The 25,462-nt window shown below is 42.5% G+C and overlaps 1 protein-coding gene across 2 annotated transcripts; it reads right to left on the bottom strand.

Annotated features, from left to right (window-relative positions):
- Positions 1–3,935: 3,935 nt before the first annotated feature.
- LOC111954666 (probable G-protein coupled receptor 132) lies at positions 3,936–23,807 on the bottom strand. Of its 2 annotated transcripts, XM_023974558.2 has the most exons (3): positions 23,679–23,807; positions 23,256–23,355; positions 3,936–6,615 (listed from the first exon to the last, which is right to left on the bottom strand). In XM_023974558.2, the coding sequence occupies exons 2-3, from the start codon at positions 23,266–23,268 to the stop codon at positions 5,546–5,548; spliced, it is 1,083 nt and encodes a 360-aa protein (XP_023830326.1). In that variant the 5' UTR covers positions 23,269–23,355; positions 23,679–23,807; the 3' UTR covers positions 3,936–5,545. The 2 variants fall into 2 exon arrangements, with proteins under 2 accessions (XP_023830326.1, XP_023830325.1); XM_023974557.2 differs by lacking the exon at positions 23,256–23,355 and having other exon boundaries at positions 3,937–6,615.
- Between the last annotated feature and the right edge of the window lie 1,655 nt (positions 23,808–25,462).

The following is a 25,462-nucleotide window of genomic DNA, read 5'->3' as shown; positions in this document are numbered from 1 at the left end:
TGTTTCACAGTGTTCGTTGGGGTGGTTGTCTCCTGTGTCTGTATGTATGTTCGTGCCACACGGACTGTAGCGTTTGTTTGTAGTCGTGTACCTGTTCGTGAGTTCTGCGTTTATGTAAGTTCGCATGTCCAGGTTTGTCTACTCCGTTTTGTTGTTTTGTTAGTTTATAGTCAAGTTCGTGTTTTCGTCTTTTCTGTAAAATAATATGTCATCACAACCCGCTGCGCCTTGGTTCAATCACTACTCCTCCTCTTCGGTTTGAAGAGGAGGAGGACGACCGTTACAGCTTGTCTGCATGGTCCCCTTCAGTCTGCTCCTCCGCGAAACACAGACCTTATTTGAAGTAGATCAAGACATTCTCTATGTTAGACATTTACGGTAAAATAACGAGAACCCCTTTCAAGTTCAGCCGCAAGTTATTACAGGAATTATAACGCGTAGACTTATTTCTCTCTAAACCAAATACCTTTGACTAATCCGGAAAACTATCACCTCGAAAACAAACGTTTATTCCGTTCCGTATTACTCAACGGGTGGCATCCATGAGTCTAAATATTCCTGTTACATTGCACAACCTTCAATGTTATGGCAAATACGTACAGAATTCTGGCAAATTAGTTCGCAAAGAGCCAGGCGGCCCAAACTGTTGCATATACCCTGACTCTGCGTGCAATGAACGCAAGAGAAATGACACAATTTCACCTGATTAATATTGCCTGCTAACCTGGATTTCTTTTAGCTAAATATGCAGGTTTAAAAATATATACTTGTGTATTGATTTTAAGAAAGGCATTGATGTTTATGGTTAAGTACACATTGGAGCAATGACAGTCATTGATTGATTGTTTTTTATAAGATAAGTTTAATGCTAGCTAGAAACTTACCGTAGCTTACTGCATTCGCGTAACAGGCAGGCTCCTCGTGGAGTGCAATGCAATCAGATGTTAGAGCATTGGACTAGTTAACTAAGGTTGCAAGATTGTATCCCCCGAGCTGACAAGGTTAAAGATCTGTCGTTCTGCCTCGTTCCTAGGCCGTCATTGAAAATAAGAATGTGTTCTTAACTGACTTGCCTAGTTAAATAAAGATTAAATAAAGGTGTAAAAAAAATATATATGTTGGCAAATCGGCGCCCAAAAATACCGATTTCCGATTGTTATGAAAACTTGAAATCGGCCCTAATTAATCGGCCATTCCGATTAATCGGTCGACCTCTAGTCATGGCATTACCGACTGCTTTTCTATTTACCCGAAGCCATTTGTGTGATCTTACCTGTTGGCAAGATGCTATACATAAGAGTTGCCCTTTTGCCTCCTTGTCCTATTGTGTTTGATACAGTAAAAACGAATCCCCAAGGTTTCCATTTTAAAAGCTGTTATTTATGAGCACTGTACAGTATATTCAGGGCTTATTACTGGAATCAGGCTGACGAGGTGGAAAGGCTGTTTGGTGAGAGTAGTCAGTCCATCAACCTCGCAGCAAAATAACTTAAAAGTAATGTTAATGCTGCTTGGACAGTGTTTGTGTTTCTGTGGGAGGAAACACAAATAGAAAACGCAGATAAACACAGCTCACAAGTTCACACTCGAATGCGCAGCTACTAAACCACCGAGAAAAGCAGTCAGTCTAATAAATAAACTGTCGGTCATAAAACAATATCAGCAAACCAAAGAAAAAATGTCAGTCAAAATCATATCATACACAAATGATGTATTTTTAGCCTGGATGGATTGGCTATTATATCAACAGGGCTGAGCTATAACTGGTATAAACGAGTGTTATGCTAGTGAAAGATGTGTGGCATGTTTTACTGACGTGGTGAGGGTCTGAAATCTCACAGAGGGACTGCACTTGTGTTATGTATGCTCAACAACACAAGCAGGGCACAAGGATGATTGGCAAGTGAGAAAGATTTCTCTTAAACAGATATATTTAATTCATTTTGATGCGTGTGCTTATCCTTTTTGGAGGATAGTACACAGAGCTGCCATTGTGCATAGTTTTCTTTCACAATGGAAGTTTATTTAGCCATTATTTAATATAGACATGTTTCCCATGAGAAATGCAGTTGCAGTGAAATCTTGGTTGACAAAATGAAAAGATTGTAGATTTCCTCTGTAGATGTTTTTTTTTCTCTCTCGATATTTCATGTAAAGTAGCCTAAAATTATTTAATTTGAAGTTCCTCCCAAATTTATTTTAAGACTTTAGAAAAAAAACTTTAGATGTCAGGAATTTGTGTCTGCTATGCAAGACAGCTACTTGTAAAAACTGAGACTACAAGCACACACCATGTATTCACCGAGCTTGTCTCTTCCACGTCAGCAAAGTGTGAACTCGTGTGACATAAAATCTTACCCTGGCATGTCTTAGAAGTACAGGAAACAGACCCTGTTAACTGTTCTGACTATTATATTACTCTATATTATATTACTCTATTAAATTGTTTTTGTATAAAAAAAACATTAGCAAATTACTTTTTTGTATTTGCAACAGACTATATAGAGCCACAGTATACAGCACCATCAGACACCTACATCCTGTCTGTTTGAATTTGAATATAGCAGTCTGTTTTCATAACACCTTTCATGTCCCTATACATATATCAAGGTAAAAAGAAATTGATTGATATACAAAGCTGTAATAGGACTGCCTGGCCTGATGACTCCTTGGTGTCCCAAGTCCACCTGATCATGCTGCTGCTCCAGTTTCAACTGTTCTGCCTGTGGCTATGGAACCCTGACCTGTTCACTGGACGTGCTACCTTGTCCCGGACCTGCGGTTTTGGACTCTCTCTCTACCGCACCTGCTGTCTCTAACTCTGATTGATCYGCTATGAAAAGTTAACTTACATTTACCCCTGAGGTACTGACCTGTTGCACCCTCTACAACCACTCGGATTATTATTATCGGACCCTGCTGGTCATCTATGAACATTTGAAGATCTTGGCCATGTTCTGTTATAATCTCCACCCGGCACAGCCAGAAGAGGACTGGCCACCCCTCAGAGCCTGGTTCCTCTCTAGGTTTCTTCCTACGATCCGGCCTTTCTAGGGAGTTCTTCCTAGCCACTGTGCTTCTACATCTGCATAGCTTGCCATTTGGGGTTTTAGGCTGGGTTTCTGTACAGCACTTTGTGACATCGACTGATGTAAAAAGGGCTTTATAAATACATGTGATTGATTGATAATAACTTGCTCTAGTTTAGACTACTTGTGGAACCATCTATGCTGGGATTTCTTCAATGGTAGTCACCACTTTGTGTGCATTTGCCTTTGATGAACTAAATCAAATCAAATTGTATTGGTCACATACACATATTTAGCAGATGTTTTTGCAGGTGTCGCTACACCCGCATGTCAAATAGCAACCATGTTCATACACATAGAGCTGTACAAGAGAAACCATTCAATGGGTTAAGAATGGTAAGAATTCCTGCAACTTTATGGCCCACATCTCTCATGTTTCTGCGCAATCTCTCCACCTCGTGCACTTTTCATCCATGACCGTGTCAACCAAAATGAATGCCCAAGAACAGCTAGACGTGACACTTTTATGCATGTTTTTGGCCGCGAAAAAACAATGTTCCAAACCACAAGCTTACCGGATGCTCTTTCTATTGAGACAGCTCCTAAACACACCTTCATCTGCATGTTCATATTCTTTTAACATCAAACGCTGTTTTTTTTCTGTCACAACACTGAAACCACACGTAATATAGGCTATGCATGCAAACTAAAAAGCCTGACAGTGCATTAGTGGAATAAAGCTTTTATTATGCTATTTTTTGTGTCAGCACCTTGAAGTGCCTATGCATTCTCACTCTTTGTTTGTTCCTGTTATAGTGTGAAACTCACGTTTCACCCGTAGGAGCAAGATAAATCTGGACAGACTTCCACTTCAAAAATGAAACTGAAATGTCACATTTTACTTCAAATGTTTATTTAAAAATGTACAGAAACAGTATAAATAATATTCATCGAGATGAAATGTTTCAATAAAAAGAACAAGCCTTTGCTTTTTACAAACTTTTAAAAAGGTCTGCAACATAGGACGAAAAACACTAAATGTATATTAAAGGTTATACGAAGATTATATCTTCATGTTGCAAAACACAACACCAAAAACATGACGAACACTAAACATTTTCGTTTTCAAAATAAAATAAACTGTAAGAGCATGCTGTTGATCATCTACTGTGAAATCACCTATGTTTCTAGAGACAAACACAATATATATATAATATGTATTGCAGCGTATCACATTTTGCACAATTTCTTTAACAAATACTGTTTGTCCAAAGGCAAACACAATTTTTCCATTAATAGAAAATCTGTTTCTCACTCCTACATTAGCACCAGAGCAGTCAAGTTTCAAACTTTTCTTTCACATGGACACAAATAAATGCTGAATTTGGCAAACTTTGACAATTGGGTCCTTCCTACAACTATGTGGCGCCTTTTCTGTCACCCAGGATTCAGTATATTACTTCTTATTCAGTGTAAAATGTGGATTCTAAAAGGCTTTAAATATAAAGTCAGGTGTCCTTTACCTTAAAAATATGGATATTAAAAGGGAATTCTATGCATTTTGAACACTTTTCTTCAGTAGATGTAGGCATTTTTTGTCCCCGGTTGTTATTCATCAACTTCCATGAGAAATATTAGCCATAAAATACACTATTTAAAATATGTTTTCATTATTTTATAGTCCTAGTTAAATTATCTCTCATCAATAACGTTTTTTTCATGATTACTTTATTTATTATCATTTTATTTATTTCTGTGTGTCCCTGATATCACTTTCCATCCTGTTAGTTTGTCGTAATTCTCCACTTAAGAAAACAACCCCTTCCTACAATGACACCATATTTAGGAAGAGTCATAATTCCTTGGTGGGAAAACAATGGTGCATGGCTAAATAAATATTAATAGTCTGCATGTCCCACTCATACATTTCCACCCTGTTAGGCTAAATTAGAGCAAGTCAAAACATTTACAAATGTTAAAATATGTTTGATAAGAGAATTTAAAATCCTGTTCAAGTGTTCACCATTATGCTAGCTCAATCTTGCTCACTCCCAGCGCTATGGCTAATATAGGCTCCACATTTCCACCTTGTTATGTTCCACCCTGTTATGTTCCACCATGTTATGATTATGCACCTAAAAAAATGTAAGTTCCTGAGTTTGACCAATATGTTTCCCTTTTTCTGATAGTAAACTAAAAATAGAATACAAAAGTTATGAGGTCCTAAAGGTACCGCATAGCAGGAATAACCCAATTTCTTCAACCGGAGACGAACAGCAAAAAATTCGGCAGAAATTAACTCAAAGCGGAGTTGAAGTCCTGCTTGACACATTTCAATCATATACATTCCAGTCAGTTTCTGGGATGGCTGGAATACATTGTCTCCCATTGCTCTTGCTATGTTTGGGGTTCCACCTGGCTCTATGCTGAGTTTGTTTAATATTCCAGAGTACCTGCAAGTCACCATCCCAGAGTTCCATCAGCAGTCATATCTGGATACCCCTCTGGCTCCCATATCAAACCTCTACTCTTCCTCTGCCATCCTTTGCCACATCCAGTATGGCGGCTGCCACTTCTGACGAGTTCTTGGAGTTGTGCATCTTGTGCTGGCTGCTGTCGGTGGAACGCGGCTGCAGGGTGGCCCGCCCCCGGAGGTATTTCAGGCCGCTACGCAGCTCCTTGCGAATGTTGTCGCTGGAGAGCACGTAGAGGATGGGGTTGATGGCGCTGTTTAAGGTGGACAGGCCCAAAGAGATAGTGTAAGGGGTGTATATGCTTTCCTCAAAGTTGCATGTCTTCTGCAGCTTGGGGATGTGGAAGGTGACTGCGCGCAGCAGCAGGATGATGTGGTACGGCGCGAAGCACACCAGGAAGAGGATAACCACGGCAATCGCCAAGTAGCGCACCCGCTCCTTCTGGCACGGCCGCAGCCCCGTGCTGGCCTGCACGCTGGCCAGGATGGCACGGTTGGTGACCACCAGCACGACCAGTGGGGCCAAGAAGCCAATGACGAAGCGTGCGTAGTTGAAACTCGTCACTGTGAGCGTGCTCTGGCCCGGCTCAAAGCATTTCTTCTCTACCGCGTTGCCCTCCATCATGGTAAAAACTGGCACGTGGCCCATGAACACCACCAAGACGATTACCAAGGTAACCGCAACTGCCAGCTTCTGCTGGCGAAGGCCGCGCGACTCCACGGCGTAGACCACGGCCACATATCGGTCGCTGGAGACACAGCACAGCAGGAAGATGCTGATGTACATGTTGTTGAAGAAGAAGTAGCCCGTCACCTTGCAAGCCATTGAGCTCCAGCGCCACTGGTGGCCCATGTTCGCGTAGTCGGCCCACATGGGCAGGGTGCAGAGGTAGATGAGGTCGCACACGGACAGGCTCAACAGATAGATGCCCAGGACGTTTTTGCGGCGCACCTGGAGGAAGGTCAGGTAGACAGTAATGATATTGGCGGGCAGCCCAATAATCAGTACCACACTGTAAAGCACAACCAGGGGCACGCGGTCCTCAAAGTAGGTCAGGTTGCAGTTGGTGGCTGCCACGCTGATCTGTGTCATGGTCGTCTCATACATAGTGTCTGGAGGGTAGAGAGAGAGAGGGAAAGAGAGAAAAAGCGAGGTCACATTTCCTATTTTGGTATGCAGGTTGTGTGATATATTAAACCTTTGAATGTATGCAAACACAAATGAGGAAATCACAAGATTCACTCTATTTGCAGAGCATTTTCCCACAGACGTTTACATGTCATTCATATTGGTTGGATATCTCCGGAACAAATCATGCTTGAAGATGGCCTATTGGCCTAGTAAGCAAACTAACAAGGGCTTTTTAATTTTAATCGCAAAAGGCGTTTTTCTGGCTTGTTTCACAGCTTTCTGTTTTATAAAATTCMAGATCTACAGTATGCCCCTAATATGTAAGCCACATCCATTCCTTCTCGTGGTTTGTCTACTCTACAGCCACTGTAGTCTAATGTGATAGACTTTACCTTACTTACACACACATACAGAGACAGAAACATAATTACTCTGTATTCACAGAAAACCCCTTAGGGGCCACTAAAGGAAGAATGAGTGAGAGTGAGTTGCTCGAAGGACACAGAAGCTGAGTTAATGTTGGCATAGTAGTTATGTGCATAGTGGTTATGTGCATCTGAGTTATGTGCATAGTAGTTATGTGCATAGTGGTTATGTGCATCTGAGTTATGTGCATAGTGCATACATGACTATGTGCGACTGTCCAAAAGCGGCAACATGGTTTAAAGTCAGCCCTCGGCTTTATGGAAATGTACATCTGATTTGTCAAGGCCCTTAGCATGTTGAGTCATTTGCATGTTAAAGCGCTTCATTGCTGAGAATCAATTAGCAAGCAACCAAAAACCACACGATAGACAAGTAATACCACAACTCCTAGTTGGTGTATCTCAACTGAAAACGACTTTCTGTTGACCTACCTTGATGACTCATCTAGTCATCAACCTTGATGGTCATTGTTAGACCCATTTTGGTACATAAAGAAAATGTACAGTATAAAATATATTTTGGTTGATTTGTTATTGAATATAGAATTGTATGACAACTGTTTATTGTATGTACAGAAACCCAACTTTATGACTATTGTGACACCTAATGGCCTGTTGGACAGCATAAAGGGATTATGGGTAAAGATGGCCTCAGTATAATTGGAAGAAGTGTAGGAGGCCTGTATGGAAGATGCCAAAGAGAAACAGCTTTCAACCGTGTAAACCATTTAATTTATCTTGCATTGTTTTTTATCCATTCATGGCTTTACCTTTTTTTTTACATCATTACCATCTTGAAACCTGTTAGAACACCCGGACTATATTGTTTGTTCTTCCATTTATCAGCCTGGAACTGTGTGACAACCCAGACAATTCTTTGTGAGTAATGAATATAATTTACCTGCAACAACTCTGAAGTCTCTCAATGGGAAAACACGTTGGAACCKACCCTGTAAAGGCGTCTATAGATATGTGTGGCGGAGTTGAGAGATGTGGCTTTCCCTATTACTTGTTCGTTTTGATATTGAGCTATCTGATACAAATGCTCTAAGACTTCTAGGTTGTATTGGTTGTATTGGTATGTTTTCATTGGTTGGCTTTAAACTAGGCTACACGTGCACGTGAGGTAGGTTACAGTATGCTATTTTGTGAACTATTCTGTCACCCATTTTAGATAAACCAAACTAAAAGGGGTCCCAGTCTAAGTTGGAGATGGATGATGTGGCTGTCATGAAATTTTGTCAGCCAGTGATTGTCAAGCAAATAACTGCRGGTCTCATGATAATTGACCGTTAATTAACATAAACACATTTAGCATCTCCTGGCTTCCACACACAGCCTACAAGCCACTGATGCAGACTTTGGAATATCTACATTTTAAAAAGTCTAATAAATCAATTTAATATAGCCTGCACCATCACAATAAATCCAATGTTTATTTTAGAAAGGTCTAAAGAAACACGATATGAAGAAAATGTAGTCTATTTCAGAAGAACAGAATAGCATACTCTGAGTTCTCCTTATGTTAGGCCCTTATCTGGCTATGCCACATGGCTGTGGGCTATGCTAACTAATTTAGCAGACAAGATTTTCGGAGAATTCCATGGCATTATTATTATTGGGCACCCGGGTGGCACAGTGGTCTAAGGCATTGCATCTCAGTGCAAGAGGCATTACTGGTTCGAATCCAGGCTGCATCACATCTGGCCGTTGCTCTGGATAAGAGCGTCTGCTAAATGACTTAAATGTAATGTAAATGTAAATTGGGAGTCCCATAGGGCGGTGCACAATTGGCCAGGGTAGGCCGTCATTGTAAATAAGAATTTGTTCTTAACTGACTTGCCTAGTTAAATAAAGGTAAGATATACAATTATTTTATATTATTAAAAATACAACTGAACAAAGCTGAATTAAATAGAAAGGATATTTTCTCCAAACGATTTCTGAGGTGGGTGCGCACATGCGTCTATTCTGTGTTGAGCGGTTAACAAAGAAACAGGCCCTCCTATATGCTTAATTTAGAGTTATTTATGTAACTTTAGTTGTGATACAAACGATGGGCTATATGTTTTGATTTTTAATTCATTCTAATGCTGCATGATGTGACTTATGATTTGAAAAAAGTTGCATGAAAAGCATGAGCTCTGATTTGTTTCTTGCACAGGCTGCACACACTTCATAAGCCCCTTGTGTTCAGTGTCGGTTTTATTGAATATCTTGGTATGGCACAAGGTCGGTATGAACGTATGACAATCTGGATACCGCCCAAGCCTAACTGCTGCACCAACTGTGTATATTCCTCGTGACCGAAAACTATCAGACTTCAGTGGGGCCTCTTGGGAGCAGACGGTTGAGGAATGGCTAGCCCTGGTGAAGTTGAGCTTACGGGTCTCCTGTGTGCCGGTAAGTGATTGGGCGGAGCTAATCAGGCAGCACCTGAAAGGAGAGGCCAGTGAAACGGTGAAGCTGATGTTAGAGGATGAAGAGGATGTTGCCGGCATCTATGCAGTACTTTTGGACATGTACGGGGGTAAGGTTCGTCTGGGGACCTTGTTTAAGGAGTTGTATGGGAAGACGCAAGGAGCTGATGAGACCATTCGGGCCTATGCATATGACCTGCAGACAAAGTTGGACAGAGTGCTAAAAAAAGATCCCAACTGTGTTACAGAGCCGGAAGAAATACTCAAGAAACAGCTGATGTTGGAATTCAGTGAAGATGGTCCTAAAGGAGAAAAAATTGCCCTTCATTGATATGATTAATGTTGCCATCACCTGGTAAGAGGAGGAAAAACACCCCRAACCCCAGCCAAGAACAGCAACAAATCACGAGGCACGGTGAGTGAGGCTACGGCGGCTACGCCGTCATCTTCTGTAGCTTTAGAGGGCCTCCAAGACACAAATCAGAAGATAGCTTCCTTAGCAGGAAGAACTGGTTCAGGACATTTGCCAGGCCAGGAGAGACCGAACCCCCCAAGAGGAACAGGCCCCAGGGAGGAGGAACACCAGACCTCCATTGATGGACAACGATGAACGATTCACAGTGCATTCGTAAAGTATTCAGACCCCTTGACTTTTTCCACATTTTCTTAAGTTATAGCCTTATTTTAAAATTGATAAAATATTTTTTCCCCCTCAATCTACACACAATACCCCATAATGACAAAGCGAAAACAGGTTTTTAGATTAAAAAAAAGAAAAAGAAAAGAAAATACCGTATTTAGATAAGTATTCAGACCCTTTGCTATGAGACTCGAAATTGAGCTCAGGTGAATCCTGTTTCCATTGATCATCCTTGAGATGTTTCTACAACTTGATTGGAGTCCACCTGTGGTAAATTCAATTGATTGGACATTATTTGGAAAGGCACATACCTGTCTATATACGGCCCCACAGTTATAAGGTCCCACAGTTATAAGGTCCCACAGAAACAAGATTCTCTGGTCTGATGAAACCAAGATCGAACTCTTGGGCCTGAATGCCAAGTGTCACGTCTGGAGGAAACCTGGCACCATCCCTACGGTGACGCATGGTGGTGGCAGAATCATGCTGTGGGGATGTTTTTCAGTGGCAGGGACTGGGAGACMAGTCAGGATCGAGGGAAAGATGAACGGAGCAAAGTACAGAGAGATCCTTGATTAAAATCTGCTCCAGACCACTCAGGAACTCAGAGTGGGGCGAAGATTCACCTTCAACAGGACAACGACCCTAAGCACACAGCCAAGACAATACAGGAGTGACTTCGTGGACATGTCATTGAATGTCCTTGAGTGCCCCAACCAGAGCCCGGACTTGAACCAGATCAAACATCTTTGGAAGACCTGAAAATATCTGTGCAGCGTCACTCCCCATCCAACCTGACAGAGCTTGAGAGGATCTGCAGAGAAGAATGGGAGAAACTCCCCAAATACAGGTGTTCCAAGCTTCTAGCATCATACCCAAGAAGAATCGAGGCTGTAATAGCTGCCAAAGGTGCATTAACAAAGTACTGAGTAAAGGGTCTGAATACTTGTGTAAATGTGATATTTCAGTTTTTATTTTTAATACATTTGCAAAGATTTCTAAAAACCTGTTTTTGCTTTGTCATTATGGGGTATTGTGTGTAGATTGATGAGGGYAAAAATMATTTAATAAATTTTAGAATAAGGCTGTAACGTAACAAAATGTGGGAAAAGTCAAAMGGTCTGAATACTTTCCGAATGCACTGTATTTGGTACACGTGCGGACAGCCGGGGCATACTAGCCATTACTGCACATGGTGCAGGGGTTTCAAGGGGGGTCTACTGGTATAACCATGCCAGTCTTGGTCCAACTAATAGACATTGATAGCCAGGGTGGAAGGAACGTATCAACCATCTGCAGTCAGTTAGACTGTGAAAGACCTTGAAAGCTTTTGGTAGCTGCCTGATAGTGGAGGTGAAAATTGCTGGAGTTAAGACTAAATGTTTGCTTGATACTGGGTCAGAGGTCACCACCATTGCCAAGACACACTTTTAAAAAGCACTTTGGAGTTGATCTAGCTATCTGGTGATCTAGAACTGTCGTGTGCAAGGTGGGTGCGTTTTACAGCCACCAAAGGGCTGGATATTCCTGTTTTTGGCTGTCTGGAGACAGACATGAAGTGCATGGGAAGAAAACTACATGGGAAGTGTGTCTTCTTCTTGAAGCATCCTCCGTCAGAGAGTAGGGAACCACAAGAAGTGCCCGGCATCATGGGAATGAATGTCATGTGGGACCTTCAAGGACTACTCTTCACCAACCAGGAAGTTGTGACAAAGTGGGACCGCCACCGACTCTGGAGAGGAAGCCCCGCTGAAGCGTGTCAGGGCGAACATTGGGAGGCAGACCAGTTATGTGGTTCCAACAAAGGTCYTGGGAAGAAGGAAGATCACCGTCCCTCTGTAGAGTGAGAAGATCGTGCACAAAAAAAGAAATTGGTCGACCACATGATTGGTCCTGTGTGGCTCAGTTGGTAGAGCAGTTGGTAGAGCATGGCGCTTGCAACGCCAGGGTTGTGGGTTCATTCCCCACGGGGGGACCAGGATGAATATGTATGAACTTTCCAATTTGTAAGTCGCTCTGGATAAGAGCGTCTGCTAAATGACTTAAAATGTAAAAAAATGTAAATGATTCCATGTGGGTCTTGCAGTCGGACAGTCAACGGGATGGCCCAGCAAGAGTGCTGCAAGCTGCAGTAGACAAATCTGTTGAGGTCGGGGGGAAAAGGCAACTATTCCGGAGGGGAAAGGCCGCAGGTATAAAGAGACGGCATTGGGAGGGTCCCCGGCGGTCTCAGAGGAGCTCGAGGGGTACATTGCCTAGGTACTCAGACTTGGCAGGGTTTTGCAGAGGGTAATGTGGTGGAGTTGAGAGATGTGAACATTTCATGGCTATGATTGCTACGGGGCGATAGTCATTTAGATAGGTTACCCTGGCGTTCATGGGCACAGGGACTATGGTGGTCTGCTCAAAACATATAAGTATTACAGACTGGGTCAGGGAGAGGTTGAAAATGTCAGTGAAGACACTTGCCAACTGGTCAGCGTATGCTCTGAGTATGTGTTCTGGTAATCCGTCTGGCCCTGCTTCCTTGTGAATGTTAACCTGTTTAAAAGTCTTATTTACATCGGCTACGGAGAGCSTGATCACACAGTCGTCCGGAACAGTTGGTGCTCTCATGCATAGTTCTGTGTTGCTAGCCTCGAAGCGTACTTAGAAGGTACACGTATTTTGCTTGTCTGGTAGGCTCATTCCATTGGATAGCTCGCGGCTGGTTTTCCTTTTGTAATCCGTGATAGTTTGCAAACCCTGCCACATCCGACGAGCATCAGAGCTGGTGTAGTAGGATTCGATCTTGGTCTTGTATTGYCGGTTCGTTGGAGGGCGTAGCAGGATTTCTTATAAGGGTCTGGATTAGTGTCCCGCTCATTGAAAGCGGCAGCGTTAGCCTTTAGCTCAGTGCGGATGTTGCCTGTAATCCATGGCTTCTGGTTGGGATATGTATGTTTGGTCAATGTGGGGACAACGTCGTCGATGCACTTATTAATGAAACCAGTGACTGATGTGCTAAACTCTTCAATGCCATCGGATGAATCTCAGAACATTTTCCTGTCTGGTCTAGCGAAACAGTCGTGTAGTGTAGCATCCGCTTCATCAGACCACATAAAGTCACCGGCCACTAGGAGCGTCGCCTCTTGGTGAGCATTTATTTAGTTTTTGCTTATGGCCCTATACAGCTCGTTGAGTGCGGTCTTAGTGCCAGCATCAGTTTGTGGTGGTAAATACTAAATACTACAAAAAATATACATAAAAAGTARCTTGGRAAATAGTGTGGTCTACAGCTTATCATGAGGTATTCTAACTCAYGTGAGCAGAACCGAGACTTCCTTAATATTAGAGAGTGACTTGTGTAATTCTATACAGTGTAATTGTTGAGTGACTTGTGTCAAAGCAGTTAGATAATTAAACTGCACTCTAAGCAGTTAAACTGCACTCTAAGGCAAAGACTCAGCCAAAGAGTGTGTTACATCTTGCTTTTGTCTTTTTAACTGAAAAAGATTTAACCCTGCAGCTACACAGTTGACTCAGTCCCTGTGATGTGCAGAGGAGAAATTAACAAATTGGACCAGCCCAGTCTTTACTTGACCAAAAAATACTTCTGAAATGAGTGTGGGTCAAGAAGCCTTGTTAAACCAATTACATMTTTACAAGAGCAACACTCTCCTGTGTGGCAGAGCAGACTTTTTACCCTATGGCTGTTCAAGATGGATGCTTAAATAATAAATTGTTTATTTCCCAGTTACATTTGTGACTCGTTTCAGGAAATTAGGTGTATGTCGCACGTCACTACTTCACAGGACAGGCATTTGACTTTAACATACTTTTCTTTTTATCAAGATGTGTTTTTTGGCAGAAATGCCTTCTGGAACATGTGAACTTTCATGTGCCTTAATAACAAACTTGTATTGCCATCTGTAAATACGAATAAAATTGTTAAATTACGAGCCTTGTTGGTTTAACTACAGAAAAAGACAAGAACCTTCCTGCTAGCTCTGCCCGATGGAAGCTGCCGTTTGATTGCAAATATGCAGAGGGAGTTGAAAATAGAACACACAGAAAGCTGTTGTATAAAACACCTYTCTCCGGATTACATCGTCAAACTAAGGGCAACCATGGCATCCGTGACAGAGAGGGAGAAGCGTTCATCCATGTACAGTGGGTATAGAWAGTCACCACCCCCTTTCAAAATGTTCACCTTTTGTTGCCTTAYAGCCTGAAATGAAAACACAACATTTGACATTTTCAGGATTTATTTACACACAGTAACCCACAATATCCAAGTGGAGAAAAAAAMATCTTTAAATGTATTAAAAGTAAAACAGTAAAATACCCTACTTGAATAAGAATTAGAATTTCAAACTTTCTGAGGTATAACCAAACACTTTCCAGATCACAAATCAAGCTAATTTACTTCCATCTGTGATCAATTGTAGTGACTTTGATTAGTTCAYAATAAAAGCAGTTGTTCATAGAGGACTCCACTGCTTAGTGGTGCAATTCAAAGCAAAGAATCCACTACGGGCGGAAAGGTACTTTCAAAAGATCTACGAGATAAAGTTYTGGAAAGGCACAAGTCAGGGGATGGATATAAAACGATTTAAAAGGCTTTGTCTATCCCTCGGAGCACTGTTAAGACCATTTTTAAGAAGTGGYAGGCATATGGCACKACCCAGACCCTGCATAGTTCAGGCTGTCCCTCCAAACTGGATGACCGGGCAAGGAGGAGACTGATCACAGAGGCTACCAAGAAGCCAATAGAGACTTTGAAGGAGCTTCAGGCCTTTATGGCAAAGACTGGTCAACGTGTGTATGTGACCACAATATCACAAGCGCTCCACAAATCTGGCCTCTATGGGAGGGTGGCAAGGAAAAAAACAGTCCTCAAAAAAAGCCACATCAAGTCTCGTTTGAGCTTTGCCAAAAAGCACATTGTAGATTCCAAGGCTAAGTGGCAAAAGGTGCTGTGGTCAGATGAGACCAAAATTGAACTTTTTGGCCTGAAAGCAAAACGATATGTCTGGCAAAAACCCAATAAATCTTCCCACTCAAAGAACACCATGCCAACAGTACAGCACGGCGGTGGCAGCATCCTGTTGTGGCGGTGTTTCTCTTCAGCAGGGACTGGAACACTTGTCAGGATAGAAAGGAAAATGMACAGTGCAAAATACCGACAGATTCTTGAGGAGAACCTGCAGCCCTCTGACAGGAAGTTAAAAATGGGAAGATGGTTCACGTTTCAACATGACAATGAAACAAAGCACACTGRCAAAGCAACCGTACAGTGGCTGAAGGAAATMAAGGTGAAAGTCCTTGAGTGGCCTAGTCAGAGCCCTGACCTAAATCCTATTGAGAATCTGTGGAAGAACTTGAAGAGTGCAGTCCATGAGCGGTCACCATGCAATTTGACTGAGCTTAAACAATTCTGCAAAGAAGAATGGGCAAATATTGCACAGTCTAGGTCTGCAAAGTTAGTAGAGACGTATTCAAAGAGACTCATGGCTGTAATTCAAGCAAAAGGTGGTTCCATCAAGTATTAACTCTGGGGGGTGTTCACCTATCCAAATAGGGTATTTTACTGTTTATTAGAGAGTTTWWWWYAAAARGTTTTTCACTTGGATATTGTAGGTTGTAYGTTATCCATGTGTAAATAAAGTCTGATTTGATGTGTTTTCATTTCAGGCTGTAAGGCAACAAAACATTTTTAAAGGGGGTGTTCACTTTCTATACACACACGTAAGAGAGTCTAGCTACATACATTTTCAGATATTATACATTTCTAATTTTGTCAGAAAGACATTTACATTGCAAGTTAAAGAATACTGTTAGCTAGCTAGCTAATGTTAGTAATATTATTTGTATCTCAGAAATCCATTTGCATTGCTAGTTATAGCCTAATGTTAGCCAGCTAGCTAACATTGAACCTGGTTGGTTAGCTTTAGCTACCTGCAGATTCATCCATGGTAGTAACGTTATGAGTTGGGATAGCTATCTAGCTACCTACCTACATGTCTTAACAAAAGGCTCCCGTCATTTGTGTGAAGAAAGGACGGAGAAAAGGTTGGGCTGRCTTCTGAGAATTCYTAGGCGATCGAATAAACCCCCACTTCCTTCCATTCTGCTAGCAAACGTGCAATCTTTGGACAATAAAATAGACGACCTACGTGGAAGATTAAACTACCAACGGGACATTCAAAACTGTAATATTTTATGCTTCACGGAGCCGTGGCTGAACAACGACACTATCAACATACAGCTGSCTGGTTATACGCTGCACCGMCAGGATAGAACAGCGGCGTCTGGTAAGACAAGGGGCGGCGGACTATGTATTTTTGTAAATAACAGCTAGTGCACGATATCTAAGGAAGTCTTGCGGTTTTGCTCGCCTGAGGTAGAGTATCTCATGATAAGCTGTAGACCGCACCATCTACCTAGAGAGTTTTCATCTGTATTTTTTGTAGCTGTTTAAATACCACCACAGAAAGAGGCTGGCACTAAGACAGCATTGAATAAGCAAACAAGCAAACAAGAAAACACTCACCCAGAGGCAGCGCTCCTAGTAGCCGGGGACTTTAATGCAGGGAAACTTAAATCCGTTTCACCAAATTTCTATCAGCATGTTACATGTGCAACCAGAGGGAAAAAAACCTCTGGACCACCTTTACTCCACACACAGAGACGCATACAAAGCTCTCCCTCACCTTCCATTTGGCAAATCTGATCATAATTCTATTCTCCTGATTCCTGCTTATAAAGCAAAATTAAAGCAGGAAGCACCAGTTACTAGATCAATAAAAAAGTGGTCAGATGAAAGAGATACTAAGCTACAGGACTGTTTTGCTAGCACAGACGGGTATATGTTCCAGGATTCCGCCGATGGCATTGACGAGTAACACACATCAGTCTTTGGCTTCATCAATAAGTGCATCGATGACGTCGTCCCACAGTGACCGTACGTACATACCCCAACCAGAAGCCATGAATTACAGGAAACATCTGCACCGAGCTAAAGGCAAGAGCTGCAGCTTTCAAGGAGTGGGACTCTAACCCGGAAGCTTATAACAAATCCCGCTATGCCCCCTGACGACCATCAAACAGGCAAAGCGTCAATACAGGACTAAATCAAATCAAATTGTATTGGTCACATACACATGGTTAGCAGATGTTAATGCGAGTGTAGCGAATGCTTGTGCTTCTAGTTCCAACCGTGTAAGTCGCTCTGGATAAGAGCGTCTGCTAAATGACTTAAATGTAAATGTAAATGTAATATCTAACAAGTAATCTAACAATTTCACAACAACTACCTTTTACACAAGTGTAAATTAATGAATAAGAATATGTACATATAAATATATGGATGAGCGATGGCTGTGCGGCATAGGCAAGATGCAGTAGATGGCATAGAGTACAGTACAAACATATGAGATGAGTAATGTAGGGTATGTAACCATTATAATAAAAGTGGCATTGTTTAAAGTGACGAGTGATACATTTATTACATCCAATTTTAAATTATTAAAGTGGCTAGAGATTTGAGTCCGTATGTTGGCAGCAGCCACTCAATGCTAGTGATGGCTGTTTAACAGTCTGATGGCCTTGAGATAGAAGCTGTTTTTCAGTCTCGGTCCCAGCTTTGACGCACCTGTACTGACCTCGCCTTCTGGATGATAGTGGGGTGAACAGGCAGTGGCTCGGGTGGTTGTTGTRCTTGATGATCTTTTTGGCCTTCCTGTGACATCAGGTAGTGTAGGTGTCCTGGAGGGCAGGTAGTTTGCKCTCGGTGATGCGATGTGCAGACCTCACTACCTTCTGGAGAGCCTTACGGTTGTGGCCGGAGCAGTTCCTGTACCAGGCGGTGATACAGCCCGACAGGATGCTCTCGATTGTGCATCTGTAAAAGTTTGTGAGTGRTTTCGGTGACAAGCCAAATTTCCTCAGCCTCCTGAGGTTGAAGAGGCGCTGTTGCACCTTCTTCACCACGCTGTCTGTGTGGGTGGACCATTTTAGTTTGTCCATGATGTGTACGCCGAGGAACTTAAAACTTCCGTCTGGGCCGGCAGCCTTCCGAGGGTTAACACGTTTAAATATTTTACTCATGTTGGCCGCGGTGAAGCAGGTTTTGGAAGCGGGCCGTGTCAGTGGCACTGTATTGTCCTCAAAGCGAGCAAAGAAGTTGTTTAATTTGTCTGGGAGCAAGACGTCGATGTCCACGATGGGGCTGGTTTTCTTTCTGTAATCCGTGATTGACTGTAGACCCTGCCACATACGRCTCGTGTCTGAGCCATTGAATTGCGCACCTCTACTTTGTCTCTATACTGACGCTTAGCTTGTTTGATTGTCTTGCGAAGGGAATAGCTACACTGTTTGTATTCAGTCATGTTTCCGGTTGCCTTGCCATAATTAAAAGCAGTGGTTCGCGCTTCASTTTTGCGCGAATGCTGCCGTCAATCCACGGTTTCTGGTTGGGGAAGGTTTTAATAGTCACCGTGGGTACAACATCACGATGCACTCYCTAATAAACTCGCTCACCGAATCAGCATATACATCAATGTTGTTGTCTGAGGCTATCCGGAACATATCCCAGTCCACGGGATCGAAGCAATCTTGAAGTGTGGAATCCGATTGGTCGGACCAGCGTTGAACAGACCTGAGCACGGGCGTTTCCTGTTTTAGTTTCTGTCTATAGGCTGGGAGCAACAAAATGGAGTCGTGGTCAGATTTGCCGAAAGGAGGGTGYGGGAGGGCTTTGTATGCATTGCTGAAGTTAGAGTAGCAACGATACAGAATGTTGCCCGTGTCGCACATTCGATATGCTGATAAAATTTAGGGAGCCTTGTTTTCAGATTAGCTTTGTTAAAATCCCCAGCTACAATAAAAGCAGCCTCATGATATATGGTTTCCAGTTTACATAGAGTCCAATGAAGTTCTTTCAGGGCGGTCGAGGTGTCTGCTTGGGGGGGGATATACACGGCTATGATTATAATCGAAGAGAATTCTCTTGCTAGATAATGCGGCCGGCATTTGATTGTAAAGAATTCTAGGTCAGGTGAACAAAAGGACTTGAGTTCCTGTATGTTGTTATGATCACACCACGACTCGTTAATCATAGGCATACTCCCTCGCCCTTCTTCTTAGCAGAGAGATGTTTGTTTCTGTCGGCGCGATGCGTGAAGAAACCAGGTGGCTGTACCGACTCTGATAACATATCCGGAGTGAGCCGTGTTTCTGTGAAACAGAGAATGTTACAATCTCTGATGTCTCTCTGGAAGGCAACCCTTGCTCGAATTTTGTCTACCTTGTTGTCAAGAGACTGGATATTGGCAAGTAGTATACTTGGGAGCGGTGAGTGATGAGCCCGTCTACGGAGCCTGACCACTTCGGGAAAGTCGTATTCCTGGTCGTAATGTTGGTAAGTTGACGTTGCTCTTATATCRAATAGTTCTTCCCGGCTGTATGTAATAAGACTTAAGATTTCCTGGAGTAGCAATGTAAGAAATAATACATAAAAAACMAAATACTGCATAGTTTCCTAAYAACGTGAAGCGAGGCAACCATCTCTGTCGGCGCCATTCTTGCATAATCAAATCGTACTACACCGGCTCTGACGCTCGTCGGATGTGGCAGGGGTTGCAAACCATTACAGACTACAAAGGGAAGCATTGCCGAGAGCTGCCCAGTGACACGAGCCTACCAGACGAGCTAAACTACTTCTATGCTCGCTTCGATGCAAATAACACTGAAACATGCATGAGAGGACCAGCTGTTCCGGAAGACTGTGTGATCACGCTCTCCGCAGCCGATGTGAGGAAGACCTTTAAACAGGTCAACATTCACAAAGCCGCAGGGCCAGACGGATTACCAGGACGTGTACTGCGAGCATGCYCTGACCAACTGGCAAGTGTCTTCACTGACATTTTCAACCTCTCCCTGACCGAGTCTGTAATACCAACATGTTTCAAGCAGACCACCATAGTGCCTGTGCCCAAGAACACGAAGGTAACCTGCCTAAATGACTACCGACCCATAGCACTCACGTCTGTAGCCATGAAGTGCTTTGAAACGCTGGTCATGGCTCACCTCAACACCATTATCCCAGAAACCCTAGACCCACTTTAATTTGCATACCGCCCCAACAGATCCACAGATGATGCAATCTCTATTGCACTCCACACTGCCCTTTCCCACCTGGACAAAAGGAACACCTATGTGAGAATGTTGTTCATTAACTACAGCTCAGCGTTCAACATCATAGTGCCCTCAAAGCTCATCAATAAGCTAAGGCCCCTGGAACTAAACACCTCCCTCTGCGACTGGATCCTGGACTTCCTGACGGGCCGCACGGTTGGTAAGGGTAGGTAACAACACATCCGCCGCGCTGATCCTCAACACTGGGCCCCTCAGGGGTGCGTGCTCAGTCCCCTCTTGTACTGTTCACTCATGACTGCACGGCCAGGCACGACTCCAACACCATCATTAAGTTTGCCGATGACACAACAGTGGTAGACTTGATCATCGACAACGACTAGGCAGCCTATAGAAGGAGTCAGAGACCTGGCCGTGTGATGCCAGGACAACAACCTCTCCCTCAATGTGATCAAAACAAAGGAGAAGATTGTGGACTACAGGAAAAAGAGGACCGAGCACGCCCACATTCTCATCGATGGGGCTGCAGTGGAGCAGGTTGAGAGCTTCAAAGTTCCTTGGTGTTCACATCACCAACAAACTAACATGGTCCAAGCACACCAAGACAGTCGTGAAGAGGGCACGACAAACACTGTTCCCCTCAGGAAACTGAAAAGATTTGGCATGGGTCCTCAGATCCTAAAAAGGTTCTACAGCTGCACCATCGAGAGCATCCTGACTGGTTAATCACTGCCTGGTATGGCAACTGCTCGGCCTCCGACCGCAAGGCCATACAAAGGGTGTGTGAACGGCCCAGTACATCACTGGGTGCCAGCTTCCTGCCATCCAGGACCTCTATACCAGGCGGTGTCAGAGGAAGGCCCTAAAAATTGTCAAAGACTCCAGCCACCCTAGTAATAGACTGTTCTCTCTGGTACCGCACGGCAAGTGGTACCGGAGCGCCAAGTCTAGATCCAAGAGGCTTCTAAACAGCTTCTACCCCCAAGCCATAAGACACCTAATCAAATGGCTACCCAGACTATTTGCATTGCCCCCCCACACTCTCCCCCTCTTTTACACCGCTGCTACTCTCTGCTGTTATTATCTATGCATAGTCACTTAACTCTACCTTCATGTACATATTACCTCAAGTGCCACTGCACATTGACTCCGTACCGGTACCCCCCATGTATATAGTCTCGCTATTGTTATTTTACTACTGCTCTTTAATTACTTGGTACTTTTATTTCTTATTCTTATCCATACTTTTTTCAACTGCATTGTTGGTTAGGGGCTCGTAAGTAAGCATTTCACTGTAAGGTCTACTACACCTGTTGTATTCGGCGCATGTGACCAATAAAATTTGATTTGATTTTGATTTGAATGTGTGTAGACAAAGAAGAGCTCTCCAYTAGGTGCACCAAAARATTCAAGGGCCATTTTCTCAAAAGTGGGGTTACAAGTTCATCAACTTTCAAAGCATAATTACTTTCCCATTGTTCCTTAACTGTAGTGTATGATATACAATTTTCTAGCTCTGAGTCTCTACTTTTATCCAATGTAAATTTCAAATTTTGCTACATAAGACCGAATCAAGCTGGTCGGTCACATTTATGATGAGAGGGGTGAATGAATGGATCACTAGAGCACTGGGAAAATCAACCTGGTCTCAGAGCATTCCGTATTATTCTGTACGTAAATCTGAGACACTCCATTTAATATGATATGTTATGTTTCGTATGGTATGTATTAATTTTTGGATGTCCACCACCCATTTGGTATGATATGTTACAATTAAATGCTGTAGTATAGTGTTACAAATTAGGGTTAGGAGAAGGGTTAGCTAACATGCTAAGTAGTTGCAAAGTAGCCAAAAAAATAGTAAGTAGTTGAAAAGTTGCTTATTAGCTAAAATGCTAAAATTATCAGTGATGAGATTGGAACTCGAAACTCCCTAATTTGAGTATCTCGGATTTACWTTTACTATGTTACGTCTACTATGTTCGTCTAGTCTATGAAACCAGGTTGGGAAAATAGGCATCAGGGAACTGCTGCCTGACAAACGAGACTAGGAGATAGGCTATATAAAACAAATGCAAATTTGAATCATTAATGCATAGTAATACAAGTAACCTACGCATTTAGCATGGCATTTACGATTCAGAATGTATAAATCATAGCCCAGAAGCTGTAGCTTCTACAGAACCATGGGCCAGCACACTGGTTCAGTAAGTGCATAGCCTACATATATATATATTGGACCGTTTTCTCTGAAACTGAGTTTGTGTGCTGAAAGGAAATCTACCACCCGACTAGACACTTTTGATCGATATTGAAAGAGGGGCTGGCTCCTCCGCCTGCTGTAAGGCTTTGTCTTCATTGTGTCACATGCCCTCTTTCCTGACACACATTTATGTTAAGGATGAACACGATGACTTTAGGAGAAAATAAAACCTTTGCTCTATGTGTCGCCTGCCATTAGTGACGGTAGCGCACATTRATTTCACCCCCGTTAATCTCGGTGCTCCGGGGATTTTTGAGGAGGCGCTTCTTTCAACTCACTTGACAGTTTGTATGGGAGACCTAAGTGGGTCGTGTTGTGCTACACTATCTTGTTATTATGTCTAGGCTAGRGTAGCCTACCTGATGGCACACACAATATTCTGAGAATAAGGTTGAGATATAACCGGCTGAGCGTGCGTGAGCGCTCGTGCGACAGATTTAATCACATAAATTGACATAAACAACATGCACTGCAAGGTTCCTACAACAACCTGACTGATTTAAAATATTTTACCATTTAAACAATTCATTAAATATTGATCATCTCGTTGTTTACAAAAAAAAATGTATACAACATTTAACTACCCACTGAGTCGAACATGGTGGCAAGGTGAACAGCTATGCTTTGCTTATTGAACACTTAATTAATGCATAGCCGTCTGGAATGATTAATCACAGTTGCTTTGAAATATTATTATAATAAAATATAAATAACAAATAACCAACAATAAACTCACAATTTTCTTTCATGTCCTTACGCCAATGTAGGCTACAATAACAGCAAACTACCAGTAACTGAGGTGACCTATAAATGTATCTACATTTCCCCGCATGATCCTTGAAGACAAAAAAAAACATTTTTAGAGTTTTTCTCATTAGTCGATCACCAAAATACAAAACTACACTTCCAATCACGGCACGATAGACCATAAAACTGAACTGATAACTAAGTCGCAAATAATAATATCAGTCAGAACGTAATATCCAGAAGTGCACGCTGCATGATAGCTCTGGATCAGGGCGGTTAGTGCGTATCCTTTCACTACAGAGGAAGGCGCATTAAGGACCTGGACCAGAGCTAACTGCTACCTAAATCAATAATTTCTTAAAAGTTAGAATTATCTCAATCACACATTTCAACATTTGTCAGAGAAACTCACCGTTTTCCTGTAACATCTCTCGAAATCCGTAAACAGTCTTCATTCATTACTGCCTGAAAGAGAGCATGCTTCTTCCACCTTTGTCATACATTCTACATTCATAAGCATACTGTTAAAGTGCTGTTTAAACATCCGCTACGATAGTAGTACGTGCGCAGGGGAAGATCCCGGCGCTCTGAAATGTCACGTGGTTTGAATATAGTAATACCACAAGTGACAAATCATTGATGTATTGCTCCAGTGTACTCTTACCACCTTAAAAAATATATTGCACTGACTTCTTGAAAAAGACACACATGAGCACGAGAGTTTTTTTTATATATATAAAAATACTTTAAAAAAAATGTAATCTGTTGGTGATTCATTTACTAAGTCTTCTGTGTAAAAACAGAAGGGAATGCAATGAGTAAGCCAGCACGGTCATAATTTGCAACAATGCTAACATTTAGCCAAGGCCATGACATTGAGTAATTCCATAGCCTTTATGCTATAGCAATGATTAGTGGSAAAGCTGCTAGGGATGTTCTGAATTTACTCCACTCCCGAGCCAAAAGCCACCTAAAATTGCACAAAACGTGGCCAAAAARAAGACCACCCTGAGCCATGTTTTCAAAACCTAAACTCTAGAGAAACTGAAAGAATAAAAGGCGAAAGAAAGACTTCTGTGTTGGTCATTACTGAGATGTGGTTTAGGAAGAGTGTTTTGAATACTGACGTTAACCTTTCTGGTTATAACCTTTTTCGGCAAGACAGACCTTCCAAAGTTGGGGGTGGCAATCTTTACCAAGGATCACCTTCAGTGCTCGGTTGTCTCCACCAAGTCTATCCCCAAACAATTTGATTTTCTGGTAAGCGTTAAACTTTCAAATAGCTCTTTGTTGACTGTTGCTCGATGCTATCYTCCTCCATCAGCACCGGCCTGTACCCTACCTGCCCCAAGCTCTCTCCTGGCCCCTTACACTAAGTCTGAATTTGTCCTGCTAGGTGACCTAAACTGGGACATGCTTAAACCACCTGACCAAGTCCTAAAGCAATGGGACTCCCTAAATCTTTCTCAGATTTATTACCAATTCCACAAGGCATGACTTCAAACACCCAGAAAACACCCAGGTTACTCTTTTTCATGGTATCCTCACAAATATTCCTGATAGGTATCAGTCTTGTGTTTTCTGTAATGACCTTAATGATCACTGTTTTACAGCCTGTGTAATGGCTGTTCAGTCAAACGACCGGTCCTGATTTGTCATAGACGCTTGCTAAAAAAAAATTATGAGCAAGCTGTAAAATGTTTGATATTTTCAGTGGTATTGTAAACACACCCCCATAAATAAGATGAGAATTAAAAACAGGTTCAGCCCTTGGTTTGACCGTGATCTTGCAGAGTTACTCCACCTCAAGAATTGCATTTGGCGAAAGCCTCGGCACACGCATACTCAGGCTGACTAGCCCTCGGTCAGGCAAATGAGAAATAAGTGCACTCAGGCTATCCAGAAGGCCAAAGTTAGTTACTTTAAGGAGCAGTTCTCTCTCTGTGGGTCTAATCCCAAGAAGTTCTGGAAAACGGTTAAAGACCTGGAGAATAAACCCTCCTCACAGCTGCCCATGTCCCTTAATGTTGATGATGTGGTTGTTACTGACAAGAAGCACATGGCTGAGCTCTTTAATCACCACTTCATTAAGTCAGGATTCCTATTTGACTCAGCCATGCCTCCTTGCCCGTCCAACATTTCCTCATCTCCCACCCCTTCTAATGTGACTATCCCTGATGCTTCTCCCTCTTTCCC

Source organism: Salvelinus sp. IW2-2015, linkage group LG28, assembly GCF_002910315.2.
Source record: "Salvelinus sp. IW2-2015 linkage group LG28, ASM291031v2, whole genome shotgun sequence".
In the NCBI taxonomy this organism is placed as follows: domain Eukaryota; kingdom Metazoa; phylum Chordata; class Actinopteri; order Salmoniformes; family Salmonidae; genus Salvelinus; species Salvelinus sp. IW2-2015.
This window is presented reverse-complemented; position numbering and strand designations above follow the sequence as displayed.